Below are 21,788 nucleotides of genomic sequence, written 5' to 3'. Positions count from 1 at the left end.
CTCTTCTTACCTCTCTTACCCCTCTTAGCTCTCTTGGTTCTTTTACCTCCCTTACCTCACACCCTCTCGCTCTCTCCCTCTCTCTTTGGGGCTTCCCTTCAGCTGAGGCTGGTGGCTGAAGGCAAAGCCCTCTTTACCCACGACCCTTGCAATAAAACCACGTGTTTCTAGAATATCTCAGGTCTGCAGAGTTCCTTCTCCCTGCTGTCCATGGAAGCTCCTACAACTAAGAATCTCAATTCCACTGCCACCAAGTTGAAATTAAATGTACAATGAATAATGTGTTGAAAAACTGCACCAAGACCCACTCTATTGAAGAAGGCTCCCACCTGCAATGTAGCTAAGAAGGTCCTTCCCAGTGAAGGACCAGCAGTAACTACAAGGGTCACAATTAACTCAGTACGCTCTTCTAATTTTTCAGGGCCATAATTCACTCTGTGACTAAACAAATATTTAGATTTTAAGTTTACAGGACTAGTTTTTAAAAAACATGTCCAGTAGGATTCCAGTGATACTGATAATTATCCTAAATGCCTACCTCATCATATAAGGCACCACCTGAAGAATTCACATGCTGAATAGAGGACTCTAACAGCCTGAAAAGTTATCTGAAAGAAAATCAAAGTATTCAAAACTCAAATCCCATAAAAATAACTTCTGAAAACACTCAGTGTCCATTTTTCTAGAGGAGAGGGGGTGGTGTCTTCATGTTGTCTGAGGAAGAGCTATCACAAACCCAAGCTACTGCATTTCCTAACTTTGGTGTTACATGATGGTCATAGGAGTTGCACAGCTACATATTCAAGAGCACTTGGATTTTCTGGATCTAACACTAATCTTTACTTTGTGTGTCAGATCATCTTAAGTCTTCCTTACCCTTCTGCAGTATCTTCCATCTCAAAAATAACAAATTCTTTCAGCTGTATATTTGAAGCTGGAATGACCAAATGAGTATTCTGCTTGCTCACTTGAGATCAGTCAACATCTTCTGAAGTCCCTCAGGCTACCCAGCAGGGCACACTACAGATGACAAATGAAATCTGTCTTGGATAGGTACTTTTTACTTTCATAATACACCATAAATTCTCCTCAGTTAAACTACTGCTCTTGTGACACTCACAAGAAATCATAAGCCCTGGCAGAACTCAGAAGAAGCAGAATTAGAAAGGAACTTGGGAAACCATCTAAACTAGGCATCCTACTCAAATGATTGTGATACTGGTGACTTGTATGATGGACCAAAACGGGTAGAAGGAAAGCAATCAATATTCTGTATCAAACTCAGTAACAGCGAATTTAATCCACCTTCTTCTGCAAAGGAGTATTCACAACAGCCATGCCTGCTCGAAGCAGGGCCTCATCAGTAGGCATCCCATAACCTTCTCTGACAGACTAATGAAATGGCTCTCCTGAGGAGTGCCATCAACAACCTCTCCAAATCACTTACACTTTTTATTTTATCCAAAGATAACTCTCTCAGACTGATTTTTTTTTCCCAAGCAAAGTGACAAGGATGCGATGAAATCCTCATGCTTGTTTAGAGTTTCATTTGGAGTTCCTTTATGAACTTCCAAATTTGTTATCATTGAGCTCTTTTGCTTACCAAAGGCACAGTAGCAACACAATCTCATCTCTGCAGACTAACATTAGCAACATGAGCACACATTGCAGTAACAGCCAGACACAGAGAGAGGAGCAGCTCACAAAACAGAGGGAAAGTAACATTCCCATACACATTTTGAATGGAAGAACAACAGTTTCCTAAACAGTCTGTCCAGCAAAGCATCTCCTTACACACCCTCGGTGAGAAATTGATTTATGTTTGGAGGTACAAAGGTCTATTCAAACTAGCTACTATCTTTTATTTAGCTCAGAAACCAAAGGAAAACATGGTGCAGTAGAACCAAACCCCCAATATATATACACTTCAATTTACAAGGACTCTGTATCACAGCTCCTAATGTTGAATTTAGAGAAACTTTCCAAAATATAAAGTCTTACCCAGAGAAATGTGAGTTCAAGATTGCAATATTCACTCACAGAGAACAGAAACATAGGAAATCTACTGTACTAAATGAGTTTCCAACACTGCTGCTTAACACAAATAATTAAAAACACCCTGAAACACCAACAAGGAAAGAAACACCCAAAAGTCTCAAACAAACAAAAAACCCCAAAGCATGAAACAAACCCTTCCTAATAATGTCTCTGCAGTAAGATCTCCTGTAATTTTATATGGAAGATCACTTTTACTAGGTATTATAACTAGATGAAAGGGGTTTAATATTTAAAATAGGTGAATTACGAAACTGAACATACCAAAACCATCAAAGATTTCAACAAGACACAATGCAGCAGAACTCAGACATTTTTAAGTTATAGAAGGATGTGCTCTTGGAAAAGCAAAGAGAGCCTGATCAACTCCCTGCTTCAGATTAACCTTTAATGTATGTTACACACCAGCTTAAACACAGCCTGGTGACTTTGCCTACACATTTCAGGTATAATAATAATTTTCCCCAATATTATAAACTAGTGTAAAATATAACACATACAGAGGCTTAGTGTTAACATTTATATTTCATCACATAAGGGACTATCACTTTCCAGAAAAACATCTTTATATTGGCTATAAGAGCAGACAGAATGATGGTTTTGTCATTAGGGCATCAAAGATTTGGCAGTACATCAATAATTCTCTTTAATTTGCTTTACCCTCAGAAGCTGTTGGTGTGAGCTGTTGGGCCCTGCAGTGTGCTTCAATAATAGTGCATTAAATAGAAAGTATCTATGCCTGAGTGACCATTCTGAAAGCTGTTTTTGAGTGGCCAGAAATCAGCTATTTGGATTCCCTACAGAGAGTCTTGGCCTCAAAAAGAACCAGATCATTTGTAATGCAAATAAACACCATCTCTAGAACACCATTCTAATAGCAAATTAATAGGGGTATGAAATCTAAAGGCATAACAAACCACCAAAATATTGACATAAAACCTCTAGTGTTGCTAAAATAGGTAAACACATAAAAAATATAAAGCTTACATAAAAAATCCCAGACCATTAACAACCTTGACACCAGCATTCAGCAAAATACTACAGCAGGCCCAACCTTGATAATACAGTAACATCTGCTTTCTTACTAAAAAGCTGCTATTGCACACATTAAAATACCTAAAACTTTAGGACATGCCCAATAACTGCATGTCATGAAATGTACCATTATTTTAAACCCAGTAAATAAATACTAGAAACTAGGAATGACAGACATAATTCTTATTTCCATTCAAAAAGGCAATGTAAATTGCCTGTCATTAAAGTTTTTTTATTTTTAATTCTCACATCATTTAATTTTACATCTTCTACAACAGCAGTCATGCTCATCTACTTAAATTAAGGACAAAAATAGTAAATACAGAGAACTAATGCAGATATAAAAAGAAAAACTAGAACTCCTTGCTGCCTCCTACTACTTAGCCCATTCCAAGTACTCCCAGGAGAAGATGACAATCCCTCCTGTAGCATCTCCTCCTCTCAGCTCTCTGTAACAAGCGCCAATTACCTTAATTCAAAGACCACATGAGAGGATTAAGCAACCAACTTTTAAAGTGTTTCAAATGCTTCGTGGGGGGCAAAGAAATGTTTCCTTAACTACAACTGCTAAAACAAGAACATCTCATAGCTGAACACTGGGCATCCAGCAGCCCAGCCCAGACTCTCTGAGTTATTCAAGCAACTGAAGCTACAGCAACCAAAGTAAGGACTTCAGCAGTTAATTTAAACCTTAACAATAAAATGCAACAACACAGGCTGATTTTACTATGGTCTTTAGTGAGACCTTTATAGAAAGTTTTGTTGTCCTTATCTTGACATGAAAAGATGAGTCAATTTCCAGTGATGCTTGTTCTTGCAAATTAACAGTTTTGTAAAGCCTAGTATAATCAGTATTGATTAAACCAAATTTCTGCTGTTAATACTCTTCGGGGAATCACAAGCCACTGTAAAGAAATTATTCCTAGAAATGCAGTTTTCCAAGAAGCATAAAACAACACAGCTGATCCAATAGTGTAATGAAAATCCTGGTACTACCCATTTGCTTTTCAATGTGCAGCAGATGTCCCTCACATTTTTACTCATTAAGGGATTTAAAAGGAAGTCTAGGGATTAGTACCAGCATAAAATAAGATTTTGCATATCATTTTCATGTATGTCTGGGCAGGAGGACAACCCAGCCCCAACAGGCAACTGTTTTCTGGCATGTGTAACAACAGCAGAGCAAAGCTCTGATCCCTGCCTGGCTGTGTGAAAGGAAACTTACAGCCCTCACCATGACTCCAAGGTGGAAGGAAGATCTGATCAGAACATATTCTTCATGCTGACAGTGGTAGGTTACCCCTTCCTCTCCTTGGTTGCGTAGACCTGCATCATTTGTTGCACTATTGCTTCTCTGACACCTCAATGAGCCAATTCAATTTATAATCACAGCCCTTTTCTCATTAAATGAGATAGGCAGAACTGATAAAAAAGACGGATGTTGATGGATGCAATGAGAAAGAAACACTGGAAATTGCCCTGACAAATTTGGAAGAAGAGGTTTCCTGATGGAATAAAAGCAACCCTGGGCTAAATGATGGGCCAGCTACAGCTACACTTTGCATGGCTATTTAGCATATTTTTCAATACAATTACTGACTTGGTAGCAGGAGAGCACAGAAAAACCTAAATCACAATTTACTTACAATGCTGATCACAGTCTACTCTAGCAAACACCACTTGATTCTTATCTGGATATTCTTCTTTGATTACATTAGAAGCTTCCTCAAAAATAGGATGCAGCATTTGGCTGAAGCGGCACCTGTAAACAGAACACAAAATCATGACTTCAAAATATCCCTTTGAAATATTTCAGTTGATGACTACTGGAACATTTTAATCTTTGAAGGAAAAAATCAAAAAGAAAAGAAAGAAAAGCCATTGGAAAAATCACATCTACCTGTAATCATCTCAGTAACTGACTGGATGAAAATCAGTTCAAAAGCAACTTAACTAAATCAGGTGCAGGAAAAAAAAAGTAATTCTGAAAGAATACATAGCTGAAGATATGCTCCCCTGCTTTATCTCCCTAGGAAACACCATTAATCAATTATAAGCCTTTCTATTCAGAAAGCATCTTGTTAATTTTTTCTACCTGAATTACCCCATGGAAAGTGATTTTAAAAGTGTAGTAAACTAAGTTACTTAGATTGTTGAGATTGAAATACCCACCTTCAATAAACACCTTCAAGAAATATCATAGGGAACTTTCTGTGGGTCAACAATACAAGTTGTAAGTATTATGTATTATATTATTGCTTAGGTTTGGCAGAATTTGAGCTTACTGCTTTTACAGCAGTAAGAACAAAGAGAACCCTAAGGGTCCCTTCTTCTAGTAATGTCAGATTTTGAAGCAAATTCTCTCTTTGTGCCCACAGAAAAGGTGGTAGAATTGTAGAGATGCTTCAGTAGCTTTAGGGAGTTTAGGGTAAGAGTAGTGCACAAGCCCATTACTAATATGTCAATAAAATTATTTTATATTCTGTCCTTCCAAACATATGGCAGATTTTTAAATTGGAGATGCACAATGACAATTGTGAGAATGAGACTTCAAGGAGTAGACTTGCAATAAACCAGCCTGCACTGAAACCCACCTTAAACTAAATGGTGACAGCCTGGGGATGCAGTTATGTCTGCAACAGCAAACATGTAAGCGAAGAGCAAGTCTTGCTCTCAAAATACCAAGAGAGCTGAAGTCCACCTTCTGTAAAATCCTGACTCTGGGCAGCCCAGCTGTAGGCTTCACATAGGCATATAGATGTTACCACGTATATGCTACAATGGCTCCTTGTCCCTAATTCTTTTCCACCCTTAAGAAAGAGAATGTCCGTGACCAAAACTGATCTGTTCTCACTCAAAAGTCAGGTTACATCACAGACTGGCAGTGTGCTATGTTGAGGGGTTATTGCTGTATGCCTAAAAGTAATGATCATAATAAAGGTTGTACTGTTTTAAAACTATAGCCTATTATAATGTGAACCAAGCAAGCATAAACAGAAGGAGAAGCAATTGGGACATAAACCCAGGAAAGAACTGGTTTGAAAGCAACAGACTACTGTATTTTCAATTAGAAAACTATAGCCAAACATGACAGTTTTCAAAAGACAGAAACTTGAACACAAAAAAAAAAACAACCCAACTTGAATAACTTACCAATCAGCATAAAAATTAACTAAAGCAACATCTGCATTGTCTGAGAAGAAAAAAAAAGAAAAAGCCCAATGTCACATTGTGAGGCAAATTTCTCAGTTCTTTTATCTGAGATTATAAAAGTACACGCAAAAAAGCTACAAAAGCAAATATTTCTAGATAATTCAGCATAGAGCTTAGTCTGATTGCTAGAAAACTGTTGGGGTAAATCTTGTCTGAAATATAATCTATAACAAATGGGAAAGAGAAGAAAGAGGCCTTCAGTCAAGTGTTCTATTGACTTCATTGATATATAAGATGAAAAAATTATAAATACTTAAGGCATTAAGACACACAAGAAGTAATTAGGTGACACATGCAGTAAAAATTATTTCTGGATTTAAAATTAAGGCACTCACATCCAGAAATTGAACTCTAGTGGCTCTAAAACACTAGCTCTATTATTCATAAGTGTTAAAAACCAGTTAAAAGCTGAAATCTCAATCCTACTATTTGGGGTAGAAGACTGATGAATGGCAGCCTGCCTGTGCAACTTGCTCTGCTTTGTCCTTACTTGTCTTATTTAATAATCTGGATACTATGACAAAAGGTGGCAAAGAAATTTTCAGTCCCCAAAAATAGAAAAATTGTAAGGAACACTAAAAAAAGGCAGTACTACAGGAATACATATAATGAGATAATGAAATAATGTTTTTATGCACTCCACTTTACATATTAAAAAAAAAAAAATATATAAAAAGGATAAAACTCCTGCCCAAAATAAAGAATGATCTTTACAGAATATAATAACCAACCATGCTTTAAATTGATTTTTAGTAGTAGTAGTACTGGCCTAGACACTGAAAAAAAATGAAATACATACCCAAACTACAGAATATCAGCCACAGCTTTTTAAAGCAGAAATGCTGACAAAGCAGAAAACTGACAAAGTTACAGAACAGTTACATGTGAAGATAAGGATGCTGAAAGCCTGGAAAAGACAACATGCTGATAAAGACAACTCTTGAGTAGGCTGGAGAACACCACAGTTTGATTACAATTATGGAGCTAAAATTTTCATTATCAGCAAGGGATGCAAGTGGTGAATAGGTCAATAACAAGCACTGAAAAATTTAGGGTTACCTTCAACACAAAGTATTTCTTGAAAGTAATCGGATGAATTTTAAAAGCACTTACACTTAGCATATATTCCCTTTTGTGAACTACTCTGCATAAAATAATTTTATATTTTCCACTGTAGAACAGGTATTTACAAATAACTCTCATATCACAAAAAAAATCCCCTAACACAAGGCAGATCCTAGTCCAGACCTTCATAAAGGCCTGGATATACTTGAAACAAATGTAATAACTTTTTCCTGCAAAGACAACCAGATACAGGCAAGTTGCATACTTCTCAGAGGGAAAGGTTTCAGACAAGAAACCCCTATCTGTTTAATTTAAACACTTTCATTATATAAGCCACCAGAATCAGGACAGTGCTTAACTTGAGGAAAGGCAGAGCTGAACAAGCAACATACTTAAGGCCCATTACCAGGGTTTCACTTGCTGCTATTTTTCGGGGGAACTTTTAAAATGCCTTCTAGACTGATTTTGGTTATGTAATCAAGCATTCCCTTCTGCAAACAAGATACCAGTTATTTTCTTAAGACACTCCAAATTCTCATTGCAATACATTAGTTCAGACAGCTAATTTCAACCACAGGCATTTAATATTTCTAAGCTGATTGCAATTCATATATTCAAAGCTAGGGTATGAATATTCATTTAATATCACTGCAATATTCACACAGATAAGTAACTGCAGACATACAAAGAAAAAAATTATTCAAAGTACTCACTTAAAATGTCATCTATATTTCCACTATCTAGACTTGTTATTTCACTTCTTGCTGGATTAAAAAGCCAAGACACCTAAAAAGAGAAAGCAAACCAGTAAGGTGTGTTTCAGCAGTAAAGTAGTAACTTATGTGTGATTTTCTAGTGTTGCAGTTCAAAAGCTAAAGAATAGTAAAAGAACTGTAATTCAGTCAATGCATTTCAGATGACAGCAGTACTACAAATACAAAAGTAAACTACAGATATAACATACTTCCACATTTAAAGCAAAATTAATTCTTTTAATACAATTCTCTAATTTTGTAGCCAGAAATACTACAGGTAAATTTTGCACCTTTAAGAGTAAATTATATTTATAACTTCACTCTGAAGAAAGACATGAAACCCCTTTTCAGCAACCTCACACAGCCCCCGGAGTGTGTGGGCACAGAGGTTTTACCCAGAGACAAGGAATTCCTTCTGTCACTTACAGGACTTCTCTGGCTAAAAAGTTTCTCATTAAGTAAAGCCTCAATTGCCTGCACTTTTATTGCTGTTAGGAAACCATTTCAATATATCTAACTCAACTAGAGCTACAGTCTTTCATCTACTTCAGTATTTCCACTTGACACTGCTTCAGTCCCAGCATGCAATAGGCTTATCAGGCTATAAAAACCAAGACACCACATCAGCCAAATCATTCAATTACAAAGCAACATTTATATTACTCTTTATGCAACTCTCATAGCAATGTAGAGTTTTGTGTATGGACAATCTCCTTTTCAGTACAACTTTTTTCCTAAAATGTAGATCTTTTTTTCCAGGTCTTTTTTTCTAAAATGCAGTGGAAGAAACAGGAATTAGAGTTCTATCCCAGGTGAGAGACGCATCAGTGATTTATAATTTATTTTTGCTTTGAGAGAGACAAGTGTACAAATGTTTGAGTAGGATAATATAGATTCTTGTCTGAGACATGAATGTTTCCACCCTGAGCAAGCCAGTCAGAAAGTCATCACTTCTCTAAGCACAGTCAGGGCTTGGATTAGATGCTCTGCTGTGATGCCTTGATGTATGGTTCCTCAGCTGACAAAGGTAACAGGGAAGGAAAAGGAAGGTTTTTGGAAGAGAACTGACAGGAATGCACAGGGCAAGGAGTTGGGCAGAGACCAGAGATTCATAGAGACACTCCATGTCTCATACAGACACTCTACACTGAGATGCAGCAGCACACAACATACATGGTATCAATGTTCTCAGAGACTTCTTGACTTCCTGAAGTGCAAAGAAAATCTGCCTATGGCTCAAGAGGAACCAAGGAAAAACACAGCCAAAAGCGTAAAGACCATCCAAATAAAACCAGAGAGCAGCTATATAGCAGGAACCAGTGATACAAGGTTCTCTGCATTTATGGAAGAGCCTTACCCCTATCCTGAACCTACAGCAGTACCATGACTACAAAGAACAAGCCTCCAGGATATACCTGCCTTTGACACTGTTTACAATTTATCAAAAAACTCATTTTATGTCACACTCCAAATTTCCTAACCTTTATTACAAAAAATCAAAAAAAATTTGCCAAATTGGATCCCCGCTTTCCTTAAGATCAGCTTTAAAAATGGTGGGAAAGTTCTACAGTGAGACAGCTCTAAAACTATCACTGTAAATCGCACACAGGTGAGATGTGCAGCAATCATTTTCAATTCTTTAGGATTGGTGGATCACTAATGTAGCTCACTAATCACTTCCCAGTGAAGATACTGATCCTTTCACATTTCCCATATGGGGGCCCTTGGGTAGCACATAACTCTATCTTACACTACAGGCTGAAAACACACCAGCTGTTGGAAGACAAAATACGTACCAGTGCTTCTCTTTCAGTAGTTGAACAAGATACCATTCTTAAATGCAAATCTAAGATTTGCGGTGGAGTTTGCAGTTTTCCTGTGGCACTTCAACCGCCTGAGACAAGTGTTTGAACTGCAGCTCTAAGACAACTGTAGAAAAACAAATCTAATGGTTGAGCTGTGAGGCCCAGAGATTAAACAGGCAGTGTAACAACACAATCTGCCAAAAAAAAATTATCTAATTAAGCAAGCTATGCTTAAGTTCCAGCAGGCACAAGTTGCTGCAGGCCAGTGTTCAGGGAGTTCCTCTGAAGATGCTGGCATTGCTGATTACTGAGCAGCAGGAAGGCAGGACACTGCCTTTGGAGTGAGAAGCCACCTCTACGGACCTGGATCCACACTGGCCAAATCATCCCCAGGGAAGGAGCAGCTGATGACAACCATTAGTGCAGACACCCCCCATCGCCCCTCGGGTGGTGCATGGGATGACAGCTTCCATGGTGATGCTCGGGGAGGTTCTGGTAGCAGAAGTGATGTTTGTAGTGAGTAATGGGTCAGGTCAGCCTGTGCTGGCACAGGTTCTGTGTGCATGCACGTGCTGCTTTGCTGCAAATGTCAGGTTTGACCTAACTTGTGTACAATTGAAGCAGTAGCTACAATTAACAATAACAGTTGGAATATTGCTCTAGACAATAATGTGGAAAGGGTATTTCAACAATAATTTTCCTACTGCAGGTGACTTTGCAAATTCAATGTTCTAAGGCTTCAGCTACCCTTCAAGGCCTCAAGAACCTCTGAAGACCACAGAGTTACTTTATCCTGCTTGTAATCTTGGACAGGGTTTGCTTACAGCGAAAATCCACACAAGCATCTAGAAAACAGGAACTTTTCAGCTGCTGCACACAAACTCTGCATCACCATTCACACTCGAATTTCCACAGTAGGTCTTGGTGTAACTATGGTCACAGGAGCTCAGCAGTATCAGTTCATATTGTCTAAACAAATGGGTAATGATAACAATTTCTTAAACCCTCCTGGCTTTTTCAAGTAAAACTTTCCAGCAGCAAGACAAATCTTATCTAATAGGATAAGTTACACATAAATTAAACATAACATAGATAAGTGTGCTATTTGTACTTGAGAAATATGCTCTCTTACTCAGCAGATATACTTCAATGGATCAGGAAGTGTAGTCATATTTGTAGATTGCCACAATATACTTAAAATACATTTAACTTGCAATGCAAATATTTAACTGCAACATGAAAGAACACGACTTACTAACCAATGACATCCTCCTCTAGACTGTGCTATATGCAGGAGGAAGGAACTAAAACTAATACTTCTTTATAGCACAAATAAATTTTGTGATTGCTTTCTTAAGTCTTACTTTGGAAATGTGGTGCAAGCTCCATGAACTAAGACATTAACACCAAAACAAATATTCCAAACATCTTCATGCACTGAAGGTGAAAAACAAATTAACCATATGCCCTATTGTCTCTTTATATTACAGTAGTGGAAAAATACTAAACACCTTTCCCCAAAAATTGCACAAAATCTGAGATAATTGAAACATTTATTGCATTAAAAGTATGAAAATTTCTGTTTTGTCAAATACATTCATAATCATGTTCTCAAACATTTTACACTGACTAAATAGTTGTGGGTGCCAAACTTTTAATAATAAGTAGACAGACTCAGGGAAAAAAAGCATTCCTTGAAGAAATGTCAATAAATATGCAAGACCTACTCCAGCTGAAGCTTTCATTAAGGTATAATGCCTGTAAGGAAAAAAACAGCTCCTTTTGACCCAGTAATCTTGCTGTCCCATGGGATGCAAGAGGGTTTATGATATTACTAGTATTAATATTTATCATGAAGGAATACAAATTTGTATTTAAATTTCTAAGAAGCTATACTATTTTGAGAATGTTTTCTGACCTTTTTTGAGGCCTGGGCTTGATACCCATGAGCAGAAAACCAGACATTTTTGTGGAAATAATTTCTGAATATCAGCTACACGCTTTATAACAGGTATTGAACATAAGTTCTGAAAAACATACTGGCTAAGAAAAGTATCCAGAATTTTTTATTGTTAAACATTACATTCCATTGGCTCATAACAGGACATATGGATGATGGTTCATATTTGTAAATTAAGTAAAAAAAAAAAAAATTCAAACTAGCATCACAAGACAGCTACAAACTCATTGAAGAAAGGACCTTGAAAAAATAATTCAAAAGGAAAATTGATTACTTTAACATACCTGAAAATAACTCAGGTTTCTGCAGTTACATTGGATAAAATTAAGTATTTTTTGTATTTCTATTTTTAAACATTCAAACTGAAAATCTGAAAGTAAGTAGCTATGAAATAAAAAGATTTTTTAAAATAGAGTAGAATATGATATATTAAATACTTGAATGAAGCTGCTCAAGTTAGATTAGGATGTTTATAATCTACTCACAATCATTTGACACTACAGAAAAATGACAAAACAAACGTAGACTGATGACTGAAACCAGCAAATGCCAGAAGCTTTACACACTTCTAGAATACATTGCTGAGGGGAAAAAAATCAGGAACTGAACAATGTGTTCACAAAGATAAAATTTAGCTCATATGGGGAGAGGGAAGAAGAAGAGACAACATACACTTTCACTCTTCTGGTCCTCAGAAATACTGTCAAATCAAGCAGGAACATCATGGCTCAGGTTCCTGGGAGTTTCTGAAGGTAACAGTGGTCATGCTTTTACTGGGAAGTTTAATTAGTACAGAAATCTTAGTGGTTTTGATCAAGTTCTGGTCCTCACTTGAAGCTGGACAATGGCTTAGGGAGCCAGTACCAGTCACTTCTGAAGAGTAACTACTGAGATTTATTCTGATTGTTTCCAGTGAAAGACCTCAAAGTACTGCTAGAAAGCCACTACCATCCTCCCAAACATGCCATGCAATGCCACACAAGTATCCTTGCACCAAACAAAATGCCTGGATAGAACCTATTCCACTCATACCCAACACTGAACCTCTGCCAGGCTTCACAACACTTTCCCAAAGAGGAAATAAAAGCACATCCAATTTTGACTCACCTTCTGCTGACACTATTGCTGTTCAATTGCCATTCCACACATGTAATTAATAAAGCTTGCTGGTTATTCAAGAGATTTAGGTCGACCTTTTATCAACATTTTACCAGCACCAGTTACTGTTGTTAGTTCTTTAATTGCTAACTGGAGAGACAGACCTATAGGTTTAATGGTATTTATTTTTCAAGTTTATACTTTACATGCCACTTTCTTGCAGAAGATTTAACAGTGCATAACCTTAAAATTGCAAGAAGAGCAAAAAGAACGCGGGTCTGTTGCGTTCTAGTTCTTTGTGCCTTTTTTTTAAATGCACATAATGAAACAGAGGTCCTCATTTCCAAAGCAAACTAGCTGTAGAATATAGAAAATGTATTCATGGAGCATTATGATTTCTAATTAGTACTACACCTGCAAGGCAATCAACAAGAACAGCCTTCATTTTCACTTGCTAAACTTATCATTTACCTTTTCCTCCTGCTGGGAAATCCTAAAGGCACACAACTAAACCACCTTTCTCCTCTAACACAAAATCATTTTATATTTGGCAACCAGGTCTCTAGCCCACACCTAATCCAGATTGACATGCTGAAGTTACTACCTGAAGTCCAAGCCCCTCAGGACCCTGGTGCTGACTGTCAGGCCCAGAGTGCCTCTTCTTTTATGCATGCTGCTGATCTGCTGCTGCTCTGAGGTCTGCATTAAACTCCTGGACAACAGGAAGCAGACAGGTTTACAGCATGCTGTAGGATGATACAAATTGAAAGCAATCCCAGAAGACAGCAACGCCAAAGCTGGCAAGACATCGTAAGAGCTCCTGGAATTTGGCTTCAGAACCATCAATCAGGAACATCTTGCTGGCGGCATTCCTAGAATCCTCATAATGAACCACAAAGTTTAGAGCAGAGAGAGGTTACAGTAAATAGAGAATACTGAGGGAAAATAAAAAAAGAACATTATTCACCCTCTCAGTGAGAGCAGTTCAACTCTTAGTTGTCACCACTTGATTCCAGACTGTGCCCAAACATTTTCATAACTTTGACTGCTGCCATCTCTGATGAATATGTTGGGCTTTTATTGGTAATATAAGCTGCTTTTGTTGTAAGACTATGAGCCAAAGATGTATTAGTTCAAAACATTAACTAACGAGCCCTTCTCAATTATATTCAAGTTTTCAGAGCAATTTTTAAATGGGTTACCAAAAAATCATTTTCTTACAATTTTTCCCTTAAGAGCCATATCTTAAATTTAGTCAGGAAAATTTAAAATTCTCAAAAGAAGCTACTTAAAACAGATTTTAAGATTGCAGTTACTAATGTTCAGAAGAACAGAGAAAAAAATCTAACTAAACAGAAATATGGAAAATATATAATAAGTAAACTTATAAGTAAAAATATATGAGTAAACTTACTTCTTCAGCCTTAACAGACAGTTCCCTTTTACACTGTTTTAGCCACAGTGCTGCAACTGCACAAAGCTAAGTAGAGACCACCATATTAAAAAGAAGTCGAGGAATTTTTTGTCCTCCAGATAACTTGTTGTCTACAGCCATTGTAGGTGTGTGGAAGGAATATTTGGTGTAGGTGCACATCTTATTAATACTGAAATACTTATTTTCAGATGAAAATACTGGAAACAGAAAAATTCACTAGTTATAACACCACCTTTGAAAATCCAAATTATATTGATTTGACATGCCAAATTAGGAAAAAGAGCTGTCTTAGGTTGCAATGCAAGATGTAACCAAAGGTAGGTATTCTATTACCTCCTGTTAAAACCAGGCAGGGCAGTGTTCTTTATCTCCTCCACAACCCACCCTCCCTCCAGGGGGATAGCTGCTGTTCAAGGGCCATTGAGTCTCACTGCATCACTGATAAAATTACACCATCCCATGCTCCACCCAGCAGGAGGCAGCAAGTGTTCCTACCTGGATATAATCTGAGATTTGGAGCACCACAAGCAGCCTTTTTCCACTGGATTCCCAGAGGAAGACCAGACCCATCTACACTACATCAGGCTGCTACCAACCTCCTGACCAACAGGGTGTCAGGCTGTATTCTGACTCTGTCAGTGTTTTTGTACTACTGCATTTTTTATATATATATGTTTTCCTGTTAAGTTGTAGTTCCTTTTTTTTTTCCTTTATTTATACATACTAGTAAAGAACTGTTATTCCTATTGTCATATCTTTGTTTGAGAGACCCTTAATTTCAAAATTATAATAATTTGGAGGGAGGGGGGTTTACATTTTCCATTCCAAGGGAGGCTCCTGTCTTCCTCAGCAGACACCTGTCTTTCAAACCAAGACAAGAGCTCACAGCTAATGGTTCCTAAAACTGAACTTAAAACACAAGCAAAGGAGTTGAAGGATTGTCCTGTTTGACTGGGAATGGTTCACAGCTGCAGAGATCTCTCAACAGCCTGATACAACAGCACCAAGGATTTCCAGAAAAATGGATAAATTAATCTCTCAACAGTTTGTGAACTATCATTAGAAGATACAAGATGTTAATTCAAAAAGTCCATTGAAGAGATGAGAATTAGACATCTTTATCACAACATGCAGTCCAATGCATTGCATTTTTCTCCACAAAGCTATTAGCAGCAGAATCATGCACCCAAGCACAATTCTAAACCTTAAGTCTCTGGGCACAAACATATGGATCATGGTCTTTTATAGAAATATTTAAGCAAGGGCTCAAAAAACTGACATGAGGCGTGTCTAAAAAAATGTCACAGAGATAAGACCTGTAATCTATTTTCAGGTGAATTATTTGTAACTTTCAGTTATTTCTCTTGGCCTTTAGGGAAAAGAGTAATCTCCAGTTAGGGTTATGATCCACTGGTTTCCTTGCCTTATACATCCACATAAAGAGAATACAGTCCATACACCTTCAAAATATGTAAACAGGTGTCTGAACATCTGTATTAATTTGTGAATAATGTTCCAAGTGCTCCACATCTTCACAACTAGGAATCTATCTTAAAGCTGTTTCACAGATTTAAAGCTATGAATTCAGTTCCCCAGGAAACTACTAAAAACTCTGAATCATTAGATATTCTATTTACCACGCTGCTTCTCGTACAGAAGCAGTTAGAATTCCCCTGAAAAAGAAAGGTCACATTTGTGCAGCTTTTTAGGAAAAAACACCTCATGTTCCAATAACTCTTTCTTTTTCATTTTGCCAACTGCTCTGATTATTTGGCAACAACACAAGGATACACTTTCAAGAAGGAGTAACACACGTACAATACGAATGCAATCTCCAAAATGATTAGCACAAATTAAGCAGCTGTTGCTGTGTACGAAAGCCAGCACCCTCAAGGTCCTCCACTTGTTAAAGCATGATCCAGCAACAGGAGATAAAGGGCAGCTCAGTCTTGTCAAGACTTTGGTAGGGCTGACAGAACAGAATAGTTTGATGCCCCTTTCCACCAAGACAGGGAAAAAGGCCCCTTCTCTATTTTGGCCACTGATATTAAATGTAAAACCCACTACCAAAAATTTTGTTGTAGACAATTTAAAATTTGGAGACTGTGAACTTTTAACTCCACTCCTCATTACAGAAAGCAACACACTACCCTTTTATTTATTATAATCTACAGGCTTTCCTGTGCCCTTTATTGCAGCTTTTACACAGGGCCATTGCAGAACAAGAAATTAGCTTTTTTTTTTTAATAATACAAATGTATTTATGTTTTGTTCATTCTTAGACTGGTGATGAAAATGCATATTAAAATTAAACAAAAATTGTTATGTCTTTCTGTGGGAGGAGTGGCCACCAAATTCAGAATCTCTCTCTTAGAGCATAATCTCAGAGGAAGAAACCAAAAGTAGACGTCGTGTTTCCAAAAGAAACTGTATTTCTTATGCCACATGAATGTTTGCTACCTTGGAATAATTTGATAGATGGAACATATTAGTGGATAACTGAATTTTCTATCTTTGTTGCCTTAAAAATAACTGCTTTAAAAATAAACATATTTTCTGTTTTGACAAATTTTACTACATATTGAGTTTATTTTTGAGTAAGACAAAACCAACCTTTTTTTAAAGTGAAATGGTCAACACCTACTCACTTCTAGCTGCTTAGCTATTTATTAATTACACAATCTAGTTGAAATACTGAATAAATTTTTATCCTTCTTCTCCAAAACATCAAATTCTCCAGATCTTTGCCTTATCAAGAAAGGTGGGAACTTTAAGCAAAGACAAACCTGTTCAGTTTTACCTTTCAGCTGGAACTTGTTTTAAGAGTGGGTATGAATTACTGAACTCAACCGCTCAAATGCCAATATAAGGACTACAATAAACACAAAGCAACTCACTCTCCATGAGAAAAATACCCACAACTGGACCCACACTGCTCTAAACCATGCAGGTGAAGTATTGAGTTAAGAGGAAAAAAAAGGTAGTAAAAGCAACAAATAGACAAACAAAATACTTAAACCAAAAATACAACTGGGTCATTCTCCTCACCTAGTCCATCCCAAGGGATACAAAACATACTGGTTTAACTCTCACTCTAAAGAGAACATCAGGGACGACAAGTGGACAAGCCAGTCTCTGATAACACTGTTTAAACTTTTTACCTTGGTAAACTTTTTACCTAAGGTACCATTTACCTTAGTGCAGCTGCCTGTTTGCTCTTCTGAGTAACAAAATCCTTTTGAAAGCACAGAATCACAGCCATTGTGATTCAGCTCATCCTTATTTGATGCTGAAGGCAATGATGGTTAGAACTGTACAACAGAGCAGAGCAGCAAACATATGGACGATTCTGTGGCAATTATCAGTTCAAGTTAAATTCTGACCCTTTTCCACTTTTACTATTACACAATCACAATATGCTCTGCAATCTCCACCCAACAAACCCACGTGTAACTCACCCATTTATTAACCTCGGACCTAGAGCTTTCAGCACTAACACTTCCAGTATCACCATGACTCTCCTTGTGCTACAGATTTTGTTTTTCCTTCAGCATGATTGAGATGCCACTTTTCCTCAAATTACCTCCTAATACTTCAGCAGGAGGCTAAGGTTTTGTTTGTACAACTACCAAAAGACAGCTACAGTAATTTGTGATGCACCCATTCACATTGTATGAAGTGTTTGCCCATACATTAAAACCACTGAGATTCAGCAGTCCGGTGTTGTTGCCCCTCTTGTGTTCTCTTTTTCTGAGAAATCAAAATGAGGAACACCTCAGAATTTACAAGCTTTCTAAAACACAATGGCATTTTGATGCTCTCTGTTTATCACTCCCTTAACATCAGAACTCTGAACTTTAGAATAAATCTACTTAAAACATGATCTAAACTTACATTGCTTTGGTTATTTTATTTTCCTCATTCCAGGCATAATTGTGATGCACACTCCACACATGCAAACTGCCAATCATACTGTATTAAAGCCCTTGGGACATCCATTAGCTTGTCTCTAGCAAACAATTTTTAGGCTAGCATTTATTATTTGCTACCTTAAAATGACATATGAGTGGTGGATAATGGATAAGATCTTTCCAAATAAGCAGTAATTCTGTGTAATAGAAATACTACTCCGCAGCTGCATTCTAACTGACAAGCTGGTATTGTAAAAATCTCCCAATTCAAATGAGGAGGTAAAAAATAAAATGTACCCTTTCGATAAGTAATCCATTGGCTATCTTCTGTGGAAGAGCACTGATTAAAGCAATGCTAGCTGAACCTGAAGAGAAAAATTCACACCACCTGCATGTACCTTGAAGAATGAGAGGCTAATTTCAGACTGTATAAGACCTGTTTTCTTCCTGCCCTGGACAGCTGCTAAGGTCCTGCACATATGCAGTCAATTTATCCTGGATAACTCTGAACAGCAGCAGAATAAATAATGCAGAGGACAGGACACATGCCACAGATATTTTGGAATGCACAAAAGAAAATCACACTGAGATTGGTCTACTTCTCTTCAAGGAGTATTAAACCTGCCAGCTTCAAGCTGACTCCCACAAAAACATCCAAGCAAGTATTCCAGACTGGTCCTAAAAATAGTATGAACACACTAACGTGGTGCAGTGCTTGAACTGGGAGCAAGTTTTGGACACCCTGACTCTGCAATCAACCAGCTTCACATAGCAATCTTACTGCTCTCAGCATGGAAGGCTGCTGCAACCAAAACTGTTACCAAAATCCTCAGCGAGGTATCACAGCTACTTATTGGCTTATTTTACAATATTTATTATCTATATAACACCAATTTTATGTAGACATTTGCTTTGGTTCAGCAAATTCTGCTGGTCTATGTTGACAGAAAAAAAATTCTAAAAAGACCTCTCTCCCTCCAATTATACCTTTTTAACCAAAGCAGATTTAAATGCCATTCAAAGGTAATTCCTGAGAGGCCCGAACACTCGCTGAGCTCCCTTCACTAATTAACAGATCATTAGTAGGAAAGAACCCCTAACTGTTCAACCCCTGCACCACATACTGTCTTAATTACCTTTGTGAAACAACCAATTTGTCTTTCAGTTATTTTGTCCAAGACCCCAAGTGAATTGACTCAACAGGGAGAAGAAAAAAAAAAAAAAGGAAAAAAGTTTTTTCATACACACGTTTATGAAAATTCATAATTTTTATGACTGGCAAAGAATCTAGGAGCTAAGTGTTTCTAGCAAGAGTTAAGAAAGGGGATTTCAGTAAATTATGAGAGTCAGAAGTGATAGACTGACTAAAGGAACAAAAAGCTTTTCTTGGGATTACAAATATGGATACATCACTGAAAAGCTCTCCCTTTGTGCAGCTTTTGAGAAAGTTAATTATATCATCACTTCATAATCACGACAGCTATGGGAAACAGCAAAACACTATCACAGCTGTTGTTTGCTTTTTCCAGACCATTGGAACAGGCACCTATTCCTTGCCTTTCAAAATACTTCCTTGCAGAGTTCCTAATGAACAAGTTCTCTCTGTGTTTATGCCCAATTGCCACACGAATCCAGTTGGAGACAAAATATGAGATTTACTGCCAGTTATTTTACAACAGAGATTAGACTGCTCTTCTTCTCTCCTTTTCACAAATCTATGAAAATAAAACCCAAAAATCCCTTGCAGACATTTAAATGTTTTTTGGATGCACCTCAATGAAACACACAAGAAACAGGCAAGAACCACAGATGCCAAACAAGACAGAAGACAGGCTGGCTACAAAAAAACCATGCCAAGGAACCAGGTCATTTTCTACACTCCATTTCTAGAGTTCTATGGTCGGCTCACGTTCCTCTTTGAGGAACATCATTTAGGATACAAAGTTTCAGCCATTAAAGAAATCTAAGCCACGGAGCAGTATCCTGCTTTCAAACAACGTAGCAAACCACACACCTGAACCCCCTCTGTGAATTAACATTTTGGACCCAAAAGTGAGGCAGCTGGGAGACTCCAACACATAAAATGTGGAAACTTACATCTTCCAAGGAAACAAGACTTTGGATCTCCTGTGTTTCACTTCCTTGCCACTGCTAATGCAACTTTTACATACATGACTGGGGCTCACACTAAATCCTATCTATAATCTACTACAATACTTATTTTTAACATAAAAATATATACCTCACAGGACCACTGAATAAAGTGACAAGACCTGAAGGCACTTGGGTCTTAATTCAGTTCACTCATAGCTCTGAAAGCCAAAAGGGCCCACAGGACCCACAAGGTCACAAGGTGCTAACCCTCAAGGAGAACATCTTCAGAGCTCAAAGCCACGGGGCAGAAAGTTGGTATGGCAGAAGACTTGCACGGGTTAACACAGAATTTCTGGATGAGTTTAAAAAGAGGGAGCAGACAGAAGGTAGAGGTAAGAAAAATACTTGGTAGGAAGACAGAAACACTGCTTGAGCTGGCAGCAGTACTAGCTCAGCTGGAGTTGAGAGAGGGATGTTAAGGTATGCTGGCAACAAAAAGAAGAGAGGAAGAGCAAGAAAATTGTAGACCTGCTGCTCAGCCAGCAGGGGACATAGAGACAAAGCACACAGAAAAGGCTCAGACACTCAATGTTATTGTCTTTGGCTGATTTTATACTGATGAGGTCTGAGCCCATAGCAGAGTTCCAGAGAAAAGAAGACCAAGTTAGAAAGTTCTTCAGCAACTGGGACGTACACAGAGCACAGAACCAGACAAATGTTTTTTCCCTGGGTCACCAGGAGAATTATGGAAACAAATTTTCTTTCCAGAAGCCACATCCATCCAGCATATATTTGGAATAAGTAAATCAATCTGTTCTCTGTAGCAAGACATTTAGCTCTGTAAACAAGGCAAGAGTACTGGACGTTGTTTGCCTTGACTTTAGCAAGCTTCTAACACAGCACCTCAAAGGATCCTTAGACCTAAACTGTTGATGCATGAACTGAATAAGTGAACTATAAAGTGAGTGACACAGCAGCTGAACTGGTGAGCTCAAAAGACTGTAACCAAAGATACCATGTCTGAGTGCCCTCTAAGGAAGCTTCTCCAGACCAATACTGGGTGTAAGATTTGTCTGTAGTAATGACCAGAAAGATAGAACAGAGTGCCTCCTCAGCAACTCCCCAAGGATACAGGAACTGGGTGGAGTGCTTTATAAGCTAGAGGGAATATCTGTATTCAGAGATACCCCAAATGGCTGGAGAAGTGGCCTGACAGAAACCTTGCAAAGTTCCACAAAGGCAAAGTCCTGTATCTCTGTTGGAATAACCCCATACAGGCTGGGAGCCAACCAGACGGAAAACAGCTTTGCAGAAAAGGTCTTGGGGAGCAAGTTGAACAGGAGTCAGCAGCGTGACCTTGCA

The 21,788-nt window shown here is 37.8% G+C and overlaps 1 protein-coding gene across 1 annotated transcript in view; it reads right to left on the bottom strand.

The window, feature by feature from the left end:
• ERP44 (endoplasmic reticulum protein 44) overlaps positions 1 to 21,788 on the bottom strand; it is a 47,790-nt gene that overhangs the window by 19,858 nt on the left and 6,144 nt on the right. The window contains exons 2-4 of the mRNA XM_083877795.1: positions 8,082 to 8,154; positions 6,244 to 6,283; positions 4,737 to 4,852 (exon numbers count right to left, since the gene is read on the bottom strand). Of these exons, the coding sequence (XP_083733921.1) occupies positions 4,737 to 4,852; positions 6,244 to 6,283; positions 8,082 to 8,154 (229 nt within the window). The remainder of the gene's footprint in view (positions 1 to 4,736; positions 4,853 to 6,243; positions 6,284 to 8,081; positions 8,155 to 21,788) is intronic.

Source organism: Zosterops lateralis, assembly GCF_965231275.1.
Source record: "Zosterops lateralis genome assembly, chromosome: 1".
Classification (NCBI taxonomy): domain Eukaryota; kingdom Metazoa; phylum Chordata; class Aves; order Passeriformes; family Zosteropidae; genus Zosterops; species Zosterops lateralis.
This window is presented reverse-complemented; position numbering and strand designations above follow the sequence as displayed.